The sequence below is a fragment of the Pongo abelii genome, chromosome 16 (assembly GCF_028885655.2).
Source record: "Pongo abelii isolate AG06213 chromosome 16, NHGRI_mPonAbe1-v2.0_pri, whole genome shotgun sequence".
Classification (NCBI taxonomy): Eukaryota; Metazoa; Chordata; class Mammalia; order Primates; family Hominidae; genus Pongo; species Pongo abelii.
Genome location: NC_072001.2, coordinates 91,931,622 through 91,948,935, shown reverse-complemented (window position 1 = coordinate 91,948,935; position 17,314 = coordinate 91,931,622). Strand labels below are relative to the sequence as shown.

The window sequence follows — 17,314 nt, the reverse complement described above, 5'->3', positions numbered from 1 at the left end:
TAAACCTAGATATTCGAGAAAGATAAGCCATGTCTGTCCTGTGGCTTCTGCCCCTGACATGTCATCATGCAGCTCCTTCCCAGCCTGAGAAGCCTGAGCCTCAGTGGACCTTGGTTGCCTCCTCCCGCCTGGGGACCCTTTGGGGGATGAAGGAGTCTGTCCAGCGCCTCCGCCCTCACTCTCCACGGCCAATGAGGGCCTTACCTATGTTACAGTGCTCGCCAGTGTAGCCAGGGGGGCACAGGCATATGACGTGTCCCTCTGTCTCCTTGCAGGTCCCAGCGCCACAGGGCTCCTCTGCACAGGACCTGGCGGGGGCTGCAACCGCCAGGGGAGAGGTTGAGCATCAAGAACACAGTCATCTGGCTACCATGGCCTCCAAGACCTCAAAGTTGGGGCATGAGGTTCCTGAAGTCCACGAGGCTGGCTTTGGGTCAGCACTTTTCTGAGGCCTCTGTCCCTCCTGGGCACCTGGCCCACAGCATCGGGGGGAGCTCTCTAGCTGTGAAAGCTCTCTCAGCACAAAGGAAGGTACAAGGGACCCCAGAGCAAAAAACAAAGGAAAATCAGCTACCAGTGCCCACCGCCCAGCACTTGGAGTTATGTCACGGTGAGACAATCATGATAGTACAGGAGCCCCTTTGTACAGGGATGGGGTTGGGGATGCAGAATCTAAAGCCGGATAGCCAAATGACACTTCATAGTTCTTTAAGTCGTACAGGTTTTAACCCTGCACAAAATAAATATTCAGACATAAACACCATCAGCAGATTTACTCTCTCATCTCACACTCACTCCGGGGCAGGGTGCATGAGCAGAATTTCTAGCACTATCTAAACAGTCATCCTTCTCTCCCTGTGCCGAGTACAGATAGTTGAATTCACGTGTAAAAAGTCACGGACTATAACTCCGCTGTAATGATAACATCACTAATCTTTATAAGTGTGCACTGTATGCAGAGTGTGATGCTAAGTGCTTGCTTTATCTACATTTATATTCTGCTTAATCTTCCCTGGTATAGTATTATCCTACTCTTACGTTACAGATGAGGCTCAGAGAGGGGAAGACTATTGCCTGAGGCTGCACAGCTAACCTATGGTGGAGCTGTTCTTGGAACCTTAAAGCTACGCTGCTTCCTTCTGTGCTACAGTAGGCTACAGCCAAGCACATTTAAAGGGGGAAAAAAATCACAATACCTGCAGCAGTTGATTCTGATTCACGTTTCCATTCTGGAGAAGTTGGGATGGAAGCATCTGTTGGGGAGGTGGCTGTTTGGACTGTGTGAGTCTCTTCTCCTGAGTACAGGAGGCTTGAGGACTCAATTTCTAGATGCGCCTCTACAGGGCGCTGGGTCTGCTGGGTCCACTCAGACTCTGGGATGCTGGTGCTGATGACAATGCCCAGCCCTGAGGTGTGACCAGACAGGTCTCCGCTGATTTCAGTCCTGTCTGCAGAAGCTGTGGGAGTGGCTGAAGGCAAGCCTGGTGCCTTTGTCCCCACATCATTGGTGGTGGTGGATTCTCCACTCACTTCTGGGGCAGCTGACGCCTTGCCTTCTTGAAATGTCAAAGTGCTGCCGCTCACTCCTAGGCCAGAGGATCTCTCGAGGTCAGCTTCGTGGAATGCAGAGGTGGTTTCACTCAGATCAGGGGACCCAGAATCTTCTCTGCTGGCCTCAGGGGCAGCAGATGCCCCGACCCCAGCTTCAGGATGGGTGGACGTCTCATTGCTAGATTCTGGGACTGATGATACTTCTACTCCAGACCCAGGGAGCACTGGGGTAGCTCCACTAATGTCCCCAGCTGCAGAGACTTCTCCACTGGACTCAAAAAGCTGGGGTGTGTGTGTCACAGGGGGCCTTTGGCCAAGTTCCTGAGAAACAGTTGGTTCAGTTACACCCTCCACGAACTCAGAAGTGATTAAAGTAACTTCTGGAAGTCCCGAGGCCTCTCTGCTGGTGCCCATGGCTGCAGAGGATTCGCCACTTACATCGGTGGTGCTGGCAAAATCCCTACTAAAATATGGAGTACCTGGTGGCTCTCCGCTTGGCTCTACCAGCCCGGACTGCAGCCCACTTAGGTCCAGAAATCCAGAATGGTCCCCAGACATGTCTGGTGCTCCAGAATGAGCACCACTGATTTCTAAAATGCCAGAAGGCCCTTCTCCGGCCTCTTGGGCTGTTGGAGCCTGGGTTACAGATTCCACCAAAGTTCTGTCTACAAGAGAGACAGTGGGGAAACCAGATGGAAGTCCACTGCCATAATATGCTCCCGAGGCCAGGCTGCTCCCAATCTCAGCTCCGGAGGCTTCTCCACTGACCTCAGCTATGCCACTTGGTAGGCCACTGAATTCTGGAGTCTGGGATGTAAACCCACTGGAATCGACTGTTCCAGAAAACTGTCCACTGACATCCACCATCCCAGATTTGCCTGACAGATCTGCCTCTCCGGAAGGGAGGCCACTGAGTTCCACAGACCCTAAGCCTTCTTCTTCTTTAAATGTAGCAGGGGTCACTTCAACCAAACTGGTGTCCACAAATGTAATCCCAGAAGATTCACCGCTGCCACTCGTGGCACCAGAAACCAGGTCAGGGACTCTTGATGTTGCCCCACTGAACCCTGGTAACCCCGAAGGCTGCCCGCTGAGATCAGAGACCCCGGATGTTTCTCCACTCAGATCGGTTATGCCAAAGGGTTGACTAGTGCCATAAAGAACTCCAGATGCTTCTCCACTAACACCTGGTTGTCCAGAGGACAGCCCGCTAAGCTCAGTCACTCCAGATGTTTCCCCACTAGTGTCAGGAAACCCTGATGGCTGTCCACTGACACCAAAGAGTCCAGGTATTTCCCCACTGACATCAGGAGACCCAGATGCTTGGCCACTGAGTTCAGTTCCTGAAGGGAGTCCACTAGCTCCCCCACTAATGTCCAGCTCACTGGAGGGCAGCCCAGATATTTCTCCTGCACCACTGATGCCAATGGTTCCCCTCCCTTCCAGTTCACTTGCAGTGGAGGCTGTGACCACTTCCACCAATGTAGAATCCACTAGGGAAACAGTTGGGAATCCAGATGGAAGTCCACTAAAGTCAGGCAGGCCAGAGGATGGGCCACTTCCAAGGTCCACCCCAGAATACTCGCCACTAAATCCAGAGGGAAGACCACTTGTTTCTGGAGCTTGCCCACTTCCTAGAGTTCCAGAAGGCAGTTTGCCCAAGTCCAAGTCTCCAGAAGCTGAACCCACCAAGTCTTCTTTTCCAGAAGGCAACCCGCTGAGGTCCTCAGTTCCAGAAGCTGAAGTCTCTAGACCCTCCCTTCCAGAAGGAAGTCCACTGAGGTCAGTCCCTACTTCAGAAGCAGAGGTCTCTAGACCTTCTACTCCAGAAGGAAGTCCACTGAGGTCCCCGACTCCAGAGGCAGAAATCTCTAGAACTTCTCCTCCAGAAGGAAGCCCACTGATGTCCCTTACTCCAGAGGCAGAAGTCTCTAGAACTTCTTCTCCAGAAGGGAGCCTGCTGAGGTCCCCTACTCCGGAAGCAGAGGTCTCTAGACCTTCTCCTGAAGGAAGTTCACTGACATCCTCTATTCCAGAGGCAGAAGTCTCTACAACTTCTCCAGAAGGAAGCCCGCTAATGTCCTCTACTCCAGAGGCAGAAGTCTCTAGAACTTCTCCTCCAGAAGGAAGTCCACTGAGGTCCCCTACTGCAGAGGTAGAAGTCTCTAGAACTTCTCCGGAAGGAAGTCCACTGAGGTCTCCTACTCCAGAAGTAGAAGTCTCTAGAACTTCTCCAGAAGGAAGTCCACTGAGGTCTCCTACTCCAGGGGCAGTAGTCTCTAGAACTTCTCCAGAAGGAAGCCCGCTGATGTCCTCTACTCCAGGGGCAGTAGTCTCTAGAACTTCTCCAGAAGGAAGCCCGCTGATGTCCTCTACTCCAGGGGCAGTAGTCTCTAGAACTTCTCCAGAAGGAAGCCCGCTGATGTCCTCTACTCCAGGGGCAGTAGTCTCTAGAACTTCTCCAGAAGGAAGCCCGCTGATGTCCTCTACTCCAGGGGCAGTAGTCTCTAGAACTTCTCCAGAAGGAAGCCCGCTGATGTCCTCTACTCCAGGGGCAGTAGTCTCTAGAACTTCCCCAGAAGGAAGCCCGCTGATGTCCTCTACTCCAGGGGCAGTAGTCTCTAGAACTTCCCCAGAAGGAAGCCCGCTGATGTCCTCTACTCCAGGGGCAGTAGTCTCTAGAACTTCTCCAGAAGGAAGCCCGCTGATGTCCTCTACTCCAGGGGCAGTAGTCTCTAGAACTTCTCCAGAAGGAAGCCCGCTGATGTCCTCTACTCCAGGGGCAGTAGTCTCTAGAACTTCTCCAGAAGGAAGCCCGCTGATGTCCTCTACTCCAGGGGCAGTAGTCTCTAGAACTTCTCCAGAAGGAAGCCCGCTGATGTCCTCTACTCCAGGGGCAGTAGTCTCTAGAACTTCTCCAGAAGGAAGCCCGCTGATGTCCTCTACTCCAGGGGCAGTAGTCTCTAGAACTTCTCCAGAAGGAAGCCCGCTGATGTCCTCTACTCCAGGGGCAGTAGTCTCTAGAACTTCTCCAGAAGGAAGCCCGCTGATGTCCTCTACTCCAGGGGCAGTAGTCTCTAGAACTTCTCCAGAAGGAAGCCCGCTGATGTCCTCTACTCCAGGGGCAGTAGTCTCTAGAACTTCTCCAGAAGGAAGTCCACTGAGATCCCCGACTCCAGAGATGGAGCCCTCTAGGATCTCAGCTCCAGAGGGCAGTTCACCAACTGTAGGAGTGCTGGACCACTCAATTCTCTCTTCATCCCCTGAGGCTAGTCCACTTTCCACAGGCAGGCCTGAGGCCACTGTGGAAGTAAGACCGCTGGAGTCAAGGTCTCCAGAGGGCAGTCCACTTGCCCTTTCCCCTGACAGCTGCCCACTGAAGTCAAGGTGTCCTGAAACATCTCCACTGCCTGTGAAGTCACCACTGACATCAGGGGCCCCAGATTCCTCCCCAGAGCTGAGCAGCTCAGTCCAGCTGGGCACCGGGGGTGAAGGTGTATATGGCTCTTCTGAGGCTGATGGTTCCTCTGAGGGGGATGGCTCCTTGGAGGGGAATGGCTCCTCTGAGGGGAACAGCTCCACTGAGGGGAATGGCCTCACTGAGGGGAATGGTTCCTCTGAGGGGGATGGCTCCTCTGAGGGGAATGGCACCTCTGAGGGGGATGGTTTCTCTGAGGCAGAGGGCACTTCAGTTGCAGAAGGGCCTTCTGTACTTTCCTCTGTTGCTGCGCCAGTGGGAGGCCAAGTAGGAAGGATCCCTGTAGGAAAGAAGGAAGAAAGATGAAGTGTGGGTTTATTAACTCTGCCCCATTTTAAGCTCATATGTAGAATCTAAACTCCATTCTTTCCACAGTAAAATTTTTCTCTCAAGAGCTCAGCAACGTGTCCAAATGCTTTCTAATGGAACTGTGTAAAGTGTCTTGGAAATGAAGAAAGGAAAGAAGGAAGGAAGGAAGTATAGGGAGAAAAGAAGGCAGAAGGACAGGGAGAAAGGAAGGAGGGAGGTAGGGAACCGGGAGGCTCCCCCAAGTGCCCACAGGGCCATGGGCTACACAGGTTGTACTTTGTGTGAGATGCGGGGGCCACCATCCACACAACCCATTGGATGTGGGGGCCTGGCCACCACTGAAGACCACCAAGGTCATCCTGCAAGTACTCCCACATTACCATCTCATTGATTTGGTCCCATGGTTTTCAAAGCTCGGACTCGCAGCAACAGCACCCTCTGGGAGCTTGAATAGAAAAGCAAATTCCTAGACCTCACCCCAGCCCCACTGATGACCTCACCCCAGCCCCACTGATTCAGCAACTCTGGGAAGGAGCCTGGCATACTGTATTTTAGCAAGCCCTCCCTACGATGCTGGGACTCACTTCAGTGTAAGAACTGTTCATTTTAAGCCATCCTTCTGAGGAAGAAAGGGCCAGGTGGTGATGTTTATAAACATACAGTGACTTTTTCCAGTTCTGAGAACTCTGTTACAGACAATTTGAAAAATAGAGAAATGAAAAAAGGAAACCCCACAATTCTAACTAATCAAGGCTACATTCTTTGCTTCAGCTCTTCTTTCCTTTGGCATTTGAAAAACAGCCACACTGCATTTTAACCTTGTATGTACTTTGGTGCCTACTTCCCAGATGGGGCCCCTGAGCACTGGGGGTGCTGGGTCCACTGGGCAGGTTTAGTTTGTTCTTGCTGAGAGGAGAATCTTAGAGAGGGAGGTGTGGCATGAAGAATAGCAGTGGTGCCATGCAAAAAAAAAAAAAAAAAAAAGTTAGCTGGGCAGGACCTGAAAAAGATTCTTTTTATTTTGATTGGTATGTATGTATGTATGTATGTGTGTACGTATCTATCTATCTATCTATCTATCTATCTATCTATCTATGAAACACACCAGGATGACCATTTGCAGTCATAATATAACAGTTCCCTCTTAAATAAATTTACATTTCTTTCTTTTTTTTTGGAGAGAGGGTCTTGCTCTGTTGCCCAGGCTGCAGTGTGGTGGCACCATCTTGGCTCACTGCAACCTCCACCTCCTAGGTTCAAGTGATTCTCATGCCTCAGCCTCCCGAGTAGCTGGGACTACAGGTGCGTGCCACCACACCTGGCTAATTTTTGTATTTTTAGTAGACACTGGGTTTTGCCATGTTGGCCAGGCTGGTCTTGAACTCCTGGCCTCAAGTGGTCCTCCCACCTTGGCCTCCCAAAGTGCTGGGATTACAGGCATAAGCCACCATACTCAGCCCTACATTTCTTTTTTTTTTTTTAAGCAAGTCAACTTAAAGAAAAATACATGGAGCAAATGATAGTGCAGATGGTTCCCAGATATGGCTGAAATCAGCAAGGTGGTCAGGAACTGAAGTCTAGAAAACATTTCTACAGGGCTGCTGGAGCCACTTTCCCACTGGTAACTCCCCACTAGTGGTTGCCAGAGTCCTGTGCAAAGTCATACCCTGATGCCAAAGAGGACTCAGTCATTCTTGTCCTGGTGAAGGGCGAGGAAGGCCACAGGCAGGTGTGGCTGCTGGGTGAGGCTGCTAGGCCAGACTCTCCCCTGCTCTACAGAGGCATCCTAACCTTCTGATATGGAGGGAGGCCAGGCTTTGCATCTCCAGTGCCCAGAAGAGCACCTGACACCACCAAATTGCTCTGGAACCATGCACAGAATGCTGATGCGTGGCTGGATGAGTTAGTGGGAGCTCGGATACACTCCTTTTTTCAGATGCACATACCCCCAGGGAAACTGACTCTACCAGGTATACACACATACTACTGTACATTGTTTTAAATCGAGCTTTCCCCAACTGGAAGCTGCCAGATATTAACAATGCTCTGTGGGAGTCGGGGGAGGCTCTGTGGTTCATTTGGGACACACTACATCTATCACCTCCTCTTGGAGACTTACAGTGCACATTAGCATATTCAAGGCTCTGAGAAGGTCTGCAGTGAGGAAACCTGTTAATCTCTGTAAGCCAGCATTTCCCAAACTTTAGTGGCCACAAAACACTTTATCCAACAAGGTTTGGGGACTGCTGCTTTCATCCTGTTAAGTCTCATCTGGTTTAATTGTGACAGAGTTCAGGAAGTTCTGCCTGAGGAGGCCTGGCCCAGAAGAGGGAAATGGAAGGAAGAGAAAGGCGAGGAGACAGGTCACAGTCAGAATTCCAACAGTAACCCCCTCCCTGGTTATTTCTCCTCTATTAGAGATCCTCCCACAAGAGAGGGTTGAGGTTAGGGTAAGGGTGTCAGCGCAGGAGGACAAGGTAACTGAGGGCCCTCTGATCAGCATAGTCCTGGGCATTTGGGGGTTCATGCAAGGGAAATAAGGGCCAGAAAAGTAAATGTGTAATAAAAAATTTTATGAACAAGGCTGTTTTTGTCACTCTGGGGCAGGTCCTAGAGGCCAGCTGAGGTGGCTAAAGTTGCCCACAGCAGCACACCCAGTCAGTGTCAGGGCTGCGGAAACAGCACAAATCCCAGGGAGGGAATCCCCCCACCCCTCCAGGCACACTGTAGGCAGACAGGGGTATGCAGCTTCAGGTGTGCCCCAGAACCCAAGCCATACCAACCTGGCAGCGGGGATGTGCCCACTGGGATGTAGACTGGTTCCCGTTCTGTCTGGTTTTCTGGTTCGGTGGTGAACTCTAGGATGGCAGTAGTCTCCCCTAAGGGTACAGCAGTTGTCTCCTCTTCTACGGGGACAGCAGCCACACCAGGAACCACTTGGGTCGCGATCCACTCCTCCACACCAGAGGGTGATGTGGGTGTGCCACCCTCTTCTTCTCCTGGAGAAGGAACCGCTGAAATGCCTAAAGGAGATGTGAGTGGTCAGAGTGAGTCCCTCTCTTACCAGTGACCCATCCTTGGCTGGCCCTTCTTGAGGGGAGCTAGGGGACTCTGAGGTGGGCCAGCCTCCACCTCCTGGTTCAGAGGATGGCTGTTTGCCTTCTCACTTAGTAAGAGCCATCGGCACCAATGACATAACATCCATATGCACCATCAGCAGTTTAGTTGCGGTGATCTGGGTCATCTCCCCTGCAGAATCGATCATACATGCCAGGCATTGCTCTAAAGGCTTGTGTATATAAAATCACTTTATCTCACAACAGCTTTATGAGAGAGATATGGTTATCTCATTTTACAGATGGGGAAACTGAGGCACAGAGTTACATGATTTGCCCAGGGTCAGTGGCTTACAAATGGCAGATCTAGTCTTTGAATTCAAGCATCTGGTGCCAGACTCCACGCTCTCAACTACTGAACAACGCTGTCGACCTTGGGGACAGGGATTATGTTCCAGGTGTGTCAGGACCAAAAATAGGAGGATGGTATTAAATTCCTTGAAACCATCTCGGCATTTGAAAGCGTGAAGGCAGGATTCATGGGCTGGGGGTAACTGTTCCGGTGTGGGGGAAACCAGCAGTGGGCCTGGTCAGCAAGGAAGCTGAACTGTGCAGGATAATATACAAGGCTGAGTTCATGGAGGGTCAGAGGTGGGAGGCTGGGGGCAGCATGGCTGGGAACTTTCTGGGAGGTTAACTGGCTTGGTTTCTGCTTCCCAGAGCAGGGAGAGGGGCACTGGGACAAGAGCCTCATCAAAGCCTCTGGGAGAGAATTGGACTTCACTTACTGAGGCTGGCTGAACTTTGATTTTTTTTTTTTTTTTTTTTTTGAGACAGAGTCTTGCTCTGCTGCCCAGGCTGGAGTAGAGCAGAATAATCTTGGCTCACTGCAACCTCCGCCTCCTAGGTTTAGGCGATTCTCCTGCCTCAGCCTACCTAGTAGCTGGGATTACAGGTGCACACCACCAAACCTGGCTAATTTTTGCACTTTTTTAAGTAGAGACAGGGTTTCACCATGTTGGCCAGGCTGATCTCGAACTCCTGACCTCAAGTGATCCGCCCACCTTGGCCTCCCAAAGTGCTGGGATTACAGGCATAAGCCACTGCTCCTGGCCTTGAATTGGGTTTTAAAAGGTGACCCTGGCTGTCTGGGAAACTTGGGGACACTCAAGTTTTTTTCCCCTTAAGTTTATTTGAGAATAATTCTAGATTCACAGGAAGTTGCAAAGACACTCACTTTTGATGTAAACTATCTAAAACATGGCACAGGCTGTTATTACAATCTACATTCTGGTCCATGCACCCAGACCCTCCATGGACTGTGCAGGAACAAATCCAGTCAGAGCCCAGCAATTCCATGGCTATGCCCTGGCCATGTTTACTATATTGCTTGATGACATCACTCTCAGAAGTCCAATGGGGAGTGATGGCTGAAATGGTAGCATATCCATAGCATAGGTCAACGAAAAGCACGAACCACCAGTGCTTAGTGAAGAATAATAGAATAATTTGACTAAACTCATCACAAAAATATTTGCAAGCAGGAGAGAAGTTGACAAGGGTGTACAAATTACAGGTTGTACAAAATAAAGCTCTATACTATAGCTTTACATATATATGTACATGAAATAAAGCTAACATTTATTGAGCATTTACTGTGTCCCAGGCACTACACCAAGGGCACCACGTGCACTCAATTAATTCTTGCAGCTCTCTCTGAAGTAGGAACCATTATGTCTCCATTTTCACACAGCTATTAAGTAGCAGAGCCATAACTCAAATTCAGGTCTGCCTCATTTCTAGTAGACATAAATACCAGCTCAAGTTCTTATTTATCTCTACTTGTCTCTGGGGAACTTTAGAAGGATGACCTTGCCTTGGGGTCAAAGCCTGCGCTGTGCTGGTTTCAGAGCTGGCTCTGCCCCAGAGGGACTGACATTTTCTTGCTCTGATGGATGGAATACTGGGTGGTGGCAGGACCTGATGAACCCAGGGGGTTCCTCTCCAGACAAAAGGGGCTGTTGGAGCCGAAGTGAGGCTGCATACCTCGGAAGCAGAAGGCATGGTGCCGGGACAGTGGGTCCGGGAGGCCCGTCTGGTTAGGGTAGAGGTAGACCGTTCTCACGCCTGGCTTGTCCCCACCGCAGGCAGGCCTTGGGGTGACGATGGGGTAGCGGAGGCTGCCGTCGGCCAGCCAGCCAGCATAGCACTTGTCCAGGCCACGGCTCCAGGCAGCGTAGAGCTGGCCTGTGGTGGCCAGTGTGGCATTGTGAGATTCACAGAACTCCAGTGCTTCCTGGAAGGTGAACTGCTCAAGGCGTGTGGCGAAGAACACCTCCCCTGGGGGCAGAGGCAAGGGGTAGAACATGACCCCCCACACTCAGGCCAGGTCAATCCCTGCCCACCCAGGACAGAGTTCCTCCAACCCTCCTCACCAGGGCTAAGACCCAGCGCAGCTCCATCACCCCTTTTTTGACCACTCCCCCTTAGATTTTCTGGGACCCTGGGAAATAGGTGACCATCTCTCTGGTTTGTACTGGACTGGGGTTTCCTGGGATGTAGGACTTTCGGTGCCAAAAAAGTCAAAATTCCCGTCAAACTGGGCTGAGTTGTTTCCATAACAACTTCTCCTCCGTCCCTCTTTTCTGGATTCTCCAGTCACACTTAGGCACCCCCTCCCTTGGCTAAGCGAGGCAGTTCGCCTGGGCCCCCTCCAATCCCTGTGCACTCCTACACCATTGCACTTATCACTGTGACTGCTGTGGACCTGCCCACCCCACACCCTGGGAACTCATCCAGGGCAGGGGCTGGGTCCCAGCACCTAGCGATGCACCTGCTACCTATCTGGTTCAGGGGGAGGAGAGCTTACACTTACTGAACACCTACTTGTGCCAAGAACTTTTCATACATATCTCATTTAATACTCAAAAAAACCTCTGATGTACATATAAATCAGCCCCATTTTATAGATGAAGGAGCTGAGGCCTAGAGAGGTTAAGTGACTTGCACAGGGTCTTGAAACAAGTGAGTGGCGATGCCGAAATCTTTCTGGAACACCAGCATTTCCAAAATTGCGTTCAGTGGAAATTTGGTAATTTTCATGGAAATTAAAAGAAATGAAATAAAACGAAATAAAGGTCTGTGGTTAAAAATTGGGCAATGCTGAGTTAAAGAGAGTTAAGGAAGTTTTTCTTTTTCTTTCTTTTTAAATAAATAGAGACTGGGTTTGGCCATGTTGCCTAGGCTGGTCTCGATCTCCTGGGCTAGAGCAATCCACCCACACTGAGGCACCTCTGCCTCCCAAAGTGCTAGGATTACAGGTGTAAGCCACTGTGCCCAGCCTAAAGAGGTTTTTTTGTTTTTGTTTTTACTGCAGGACTTCTCAGTGCCTTTGATTTGTGCCCAGGCATTGGGACTCTCCAAGAAAGAGTTGGTGTATATAGCGTTTATTTATAATAAACCGAGATTTACCCACAGACCTCATTGCTTTTTAAAGGGACTGATGCTCCCCTGCAATGATGGAGGAGACCACATGAAACATTCAGTAGGAGAGCAGGCGCTAGATCTGAGGGAGGGGCTGGGGGCCTTCCTTTTTCAGCAGGACCCTTTCCCACCTGGAAAGCTGGGTGGGATCAGGGGTGGGTGGGTGGTAACCCCCTCTCTTCTTTGTATCGCCCTGTCAGCCCCCTGCCCACCCCATTGCCCATCTAGGGCCCGAAATGTGAGAATGTGGTTTGTACCCTCAAGTCTGTCCACAAAGCAGTAGACATCGTAGGTCTCTGTTGATGGGCGCACGCCATAGGTCCTGACACCTGGGCTGCTGTCCTTGTCACCCACGCATGGGGTCCGTGGGCTCACAATGGGGTATCTGCAAAGGAGAGTGAGAGGAGAAGATGAAGGCCTGTTCCAGGGGCTGGTAGATGCAGGGCCCTGGGCTGAGGCCAGAGGCTACTCAGGGACTTGGACATGTCTTCAGTTGTCTGGTGGGATTCAAACCAGGAAAAAGCCCCTTATGCAGCAAGTTCTCCGAGCAGCGTGGGGAAGGGTCTGGTGGCTCCTGGGGGATTTCTGGCTTCAGGAGAGAGCAGCTGCATGGAAGGGCACTGGGTCACGCTGGAGGAGAACGGGGCACTTGAGGAGGGGGCTGCTGCCTCTGTCTGATGGGGAGAAATGACCAAGAACTGAACATTACCCAGTGCCCTTCACCACCCTTTCGGGATATGCCTCAGTTGAGTCACTAATTAATTCATTAACCCACAAGGTATTGGGTGCTCAGTGTGCTGGGGGCCGTGCCAGGCTGTGGCTCCTTAAGCCTGACCTCTTCAATTGGGTTTGGGCTGGGCGAGGAGCATGGCTTCACCTGACGGTCTGGTCCCGCAGCCAGCCGGCGTCACACTGCTCATAGCCTGCTTCGTAGGCGGCCTGGAGCTGCTCCGGGGAGGCAATGACAGCCCCGGTGCGCAGGCAGGCCTGCTGCGCCTCCTCAAAGGTCAGCGAGTAGCGGGTGGGTCCCGGGCGGTAGTGGAACACGACCCCTGGGTGGGGAGGAAGGGGAGAAGAGGAGGGATCAGTCAGGTTCAGGACCTGTGGTGTGCAGTTCCCAAGGCTCCATGGGCACAAAGGGAGGCCAACTTCTGCTGCCTGACATATTGGATTTATCTGGACAATGCAGGCTGAAATCCCACTTGGTAGTCACGTGGGTGTGATGGTGGATGGCAGCGTCCATCTGCCCCTCCCCTGCGTGGGAACCCCACCAAGGCCGTTACAGAACGAGGCCACACCAGAATGTCCTTGTTCATAGACTTGAGTTTGGGGAGCACTGGGCTCTATGCTACCTGACATCCAATTTTCACACATGTATTAAGCACCTAGAACACAGTCATCTTAGAATAGGAGTTGGAAGCATTTTCTGGAAAGAGCCGAATGGTAAATATTTTAGGCTTTGTGGGCTGTGTGGCTTCTGTTAAAACTACAGTTATCCTTCGGGATCCAGGATCTCCTCAGATACCAAAATCCGCAGAGTCTCAAGTCCCTGATATAAAAGTATAGTATTTGTATAAAATCATCTCTAGATTACCTATAAAACCGATACAATGTCAATGCTATGTAAGTGGTGGTTATACTGTATTGTTTTAAATCTGTATTACTTTTATTGTTGTATTGTTATGTTATTGTTTCTTTTCTTTTGGAATATTTTCCATCCACGGTTGGTTGAATCCAGACATGAAGAAGGACTGACTGTATTCAACCCTGCTGTGATTGTCCTCAGTTAGTCATAGACAACTTGTCCACAGATGGCTATGGCTTTGTTCCAATCAAACTTTATTTGTGGACATTGAAATTTGAATTTTATATAATTTTCATGTGTCACAAAATATTATTTTTCTTTTGACTTTTTGCCCCTAACTATTTAAGAATGTAAAAATCATTCTCAAGTCATGGGCCATATCAGAACAGCTAAACCCAGCCCACTGGCCACAGTTTGCTGGTCTTTGTCCTGGGAGGTCAGAGCAGTGAGAGGCCTCAGGGGTCATCCAAGGCAGTGGTTTTCTAGTGGCTCTGTTTCGTTGGGGTGTCTGATGGGGCAAGGAGGGGCCCTGGACAGAAGAAGCCCTGGTTGTTCTCTATGCTACTTCCCTTAGATCTATGTGGCACATGTGCCTGCTCGATATAGAGACTGGATTCCACATAAGACCTCGTTTGAAATAAATCCTTGATGGCAAGAGTGTGGACCTGACTAGTCTGGCCTATTGTTTTTGTTTCACAGATGAGGAGAATAAGGTCTGAGAGGAGAGAACATTGTCCCAGGTGCCAGGTTAAGTAGAAGGTACAGCCTTCAACTGCGGGAATCCCCTCCCTGCAGGCCAAGTTCTCTCCACCTGCCCTGGATGCACCCACGGGCAGCTACTTACCCCCTGGCAAATGCGGCTGCCCAGGGACAGCGGTCACCTGCACGACGAGGTCCTCACTGGTGAATGCCGTGGCAGGGCCCAGGCCAGGCGTGGGAAAGCCCCAGGGCCTGGTGGCCTCTCCAGTCTCATTCTCAACCTCAGGGAAGGCAGTGGCCCCTATTTCAGGGGCAAACGTGAAGGGCTCCTCAGGTTCCAGGGGACTCGGGGAGACCTCGAAAATGGGCTTTACGGTAAGGATCACGCTGCCTCGGGCTTCACCCTCAGTGATGTTTCGAGGCAGTGGCAGCTCCATGTCAGGCCAGGTCACTGTCTGGACGGTGATGTCCTCCTCACCCCCCACTCCAAAGAAGTTTTCTGGGATGTCCACAAAGTCTTCACCTAGGGGAGGGGCAAAGACAAGCTTTAGCCTCTCAGCCTGGGACTGGCTTGAGGGGGATGAAGAGTGGGCTGGAGATGAGCATGGCTCCTCCTCTTCCCCTGCTGGGGCAGGAGGGCGCCACTGTGTGCCGGGCGCCTTGCCAAGCCCATTTCAGGGGTACTCAGCTATCGGCATTCATTGTAGGAGTCCCCACAGTTTCAAGATTGCAAAAGAGTGCAAGAGCTATCAGAGGGCAAGATATTGACCAATGAGCTGACGGCTCACAAAGATCAGTTCCCACCCCAGCAGCCCTTCCTGCTCAACACAGCTGCTGCTTCACTCATCTCATGAGCACCTTACCAACCATCTGATGCTGTAACTATCCAATAGGACCAGGTAAGTCAGTTATAAGGAGAAATCAGAAAATCTTGCAGAAAGTAGTTTGTGAAGTTGATGAAGGTGGCTTTGGAGAACTGCCTGTCTCATAGTCATGGAAAAATGAGGGTCTCATGAGAGTGATACTACTTCCAAAAGAGTGGTTAGAATACCTAAAGGTTAAGAGCGGCTTCGAGGGGGAAATCCCAACTATTAACCCTCTTCCTGTAAGATCAGGTTGTGGAAATGAAACGTGTAATGAGTTGTCATTGTGTTATCACCACTTAGGACATAAAAGTTTTGCAACTCCTCATTCATGTGATACATTGCTTTTTCCTCCAAGAATTAGCATGTAATTATAATTATAACCCAAAATGTGTTAAATGTAAGATAAAAACTTATTTCAACATTTTGGTCTAATTTTTCAAAATAAAGTCCCCACCAAACTTTCCCCTACTCTTTTCAATAACATTTTGCGGCCGGGCGTGGTGGCTCATGCATGTAACCCCAGCACTTTGGGAGGCTGAGGCGGGTGGATCACCTGAGGTCAAGAGTTCAAGACTAGCCTGGTCAACATGGTGAAACCCCATCTCTACTGAAAATACAAAATTAGCTGGGCATGATGGCGCACACCTGTAATCTCAATCTACCTGGGAGGCTGAGGCAGAAGAATTATTTGAACCTGGGAGATGGAGGTTGCAATGAGCTGAAATAGCACCACTGTACTCCAGCCTGGGTGACAGAGTGAGATTCTGTCTCAGCAATAATAATAATAATAATAATAATAATAATAATAATAAAGTAAAATAACATTTTGCCCAGCCTGGGCAACATGACAAGAGCCCATCTCTACCAAAAAAACCAAAAAAATTAGCAAAGCATGGTGGTGCCTGTATTCCCAGTTGCATGGGAGGCTGAGGCAGGAGGATTGCTTGAGCCCAGGAGGCTAAGGCTGCAGTAAGCTATGATTGCACCACTGAACTGCTGCCTGGATGACAGAGTGAGACCCTGTCTCAAAGAAAAACAAAAAAACAAAACACAACGAAACCCATTTTGACCCTCCTTTTAGACATATTCAATTTAAAAAAGCAGATAGCAGCACCCTCCCATGGGTGCCAGGGTCACACGTCAGACCCCCAACATCTTCCCAGGCGGGCACCCCATCTCCCCACTAGACAGATGAGAAGAGTGAGGTTCACAGCCTTGACTTTGCCAGGGTTGCACAGTAGTAGGTGACAGAGCTTTGATTCAAACTGGAGAAAACAGTTTGGAGGCTTTTAAGCCTCTTCTGTGCTGATCCGATGAGACAGGGCTAGATACGCTGCAGTCTCAAGAGTCTCTACCTTAGTGCTTCCTAGGAACCAGTGAAAATGGAGGGGTGTCCTAAAAACATGGGGTTCAGGCACCCAGTGGCCCCTTCAAGGGCAAAAACCAACCCTCCCTTTCCAAGATCTCCTCTTCCCTCTGGGACCCCACTTTAGTGTCATGAACTCCCTTGCCATCACCAGCTGTGCCCCACCTGTGTAGCAGATGGCGTCGTAGCGGGATGAGGGGTCGGGGTAGCCCGTCTGGTTGGCGTGCACGTAGACGGTCCTCACGCCCAGGAGGTTGCCACCGCAGTTAGGCCGGGCCTTGGAGATGGGGTAGCGCACGCTGCGGTCGGCCAGCCAGCCGGCGCTGCACATGTCCATGCCAGCCTGCCAGGCCAGGTAGAGCTGGCCCGTGGTGGCCAGCCGGGCACCCAGCCGCCGGCACTCATTGGCTGCTTCCTGGAAGGTGAACTTCTCTGGAGATGTTGCATAAAAGACCTCACCTGTGAAGGACACAGCCAGCTGGGTAAGGGTCTTCTCCCCTCCCCCTGCTATGCATCCCCAGAGAGATCCACTGTTTTCCATGAGGTCTTGGGAGTCCTTTAACTTCCCAAAGTCCTGGTCCCATATGTCTGCATCTCAGATCTTGCCCTTCATTGCTTATTTCTGGGCTTTTGTGTAGGATGACATCAATTTCCTAAAACAAGGGGACCAAGAAAGAAGCAGCAAAAATGGCAGGGAGATTGGGCAAAGGGTGGAGAGAACTTGAAATCTGGGAGGAAAATTCTGCTCAAAAGCCTCTTTGCCCCATTTGCATCCCACCACAGGGGAATCTTTCCTAGGAGTTAAGCATTGCCTACTCAAGGCAAATCCTTTTAAAAAACTCAAATTTTCCTGGGAAAAGCAGGCAACAGACCTTGAGCCCTTGGAGCAGTGGTTCCCAAACTGGGGTCTCTAGACCCTGA

General features: G+C 50.8%; 1 protein-coding gene across 5 annotated transcripts in view; it reads right to left on the bottom strand.

Moving 5' to 3' along the window:
- Positions 1-17,314, bottom strand: part of ACAN (aggrecan) — a 71,012-nt gene that overhangs the window by 14,904 nt on the left and 38,794 nt on the right. For 3 of the 5 annotated variants that reach the window (XM_054531822.2, XM_024232861.3, XM_054531823.2), the window contains exons 6-13: positions 16,559-16,852; positions 14,307-14,684; positions 12,755-12,929; positions 12,135-12,262; positions 10,441-10,734; positions 8,122-8,361; positions 1,197-5,309; positions 205-318 (exon numbers count right to left, since the gene is read on the bottom strand). In XM_054531822.2, the coding sequence (XP_054387797.1) occupies positions 205-318; positions 1,197-5,309; positions 8,122-8,361; positions 10,441-10,734; positions 12,135-12,262; positions 12,755-12,929; positions 14,307-14,684; positions 16,559-16,852 (5,736 nt within the window). The remainder of the gene's footprint in view (positions 1-204; positions 319-1,196; positions 5,310-8,121; positions 8,362-10,440; positions 10,735-12,134; positions 12,263-12,754; positions 12,930-14,306; positions 14,685-16,558; positions 16,853-17,314) is intronic. The other 2 variants (XM_054531824.2, XM_054531825.2) reach the window with 1 other exon arrangement.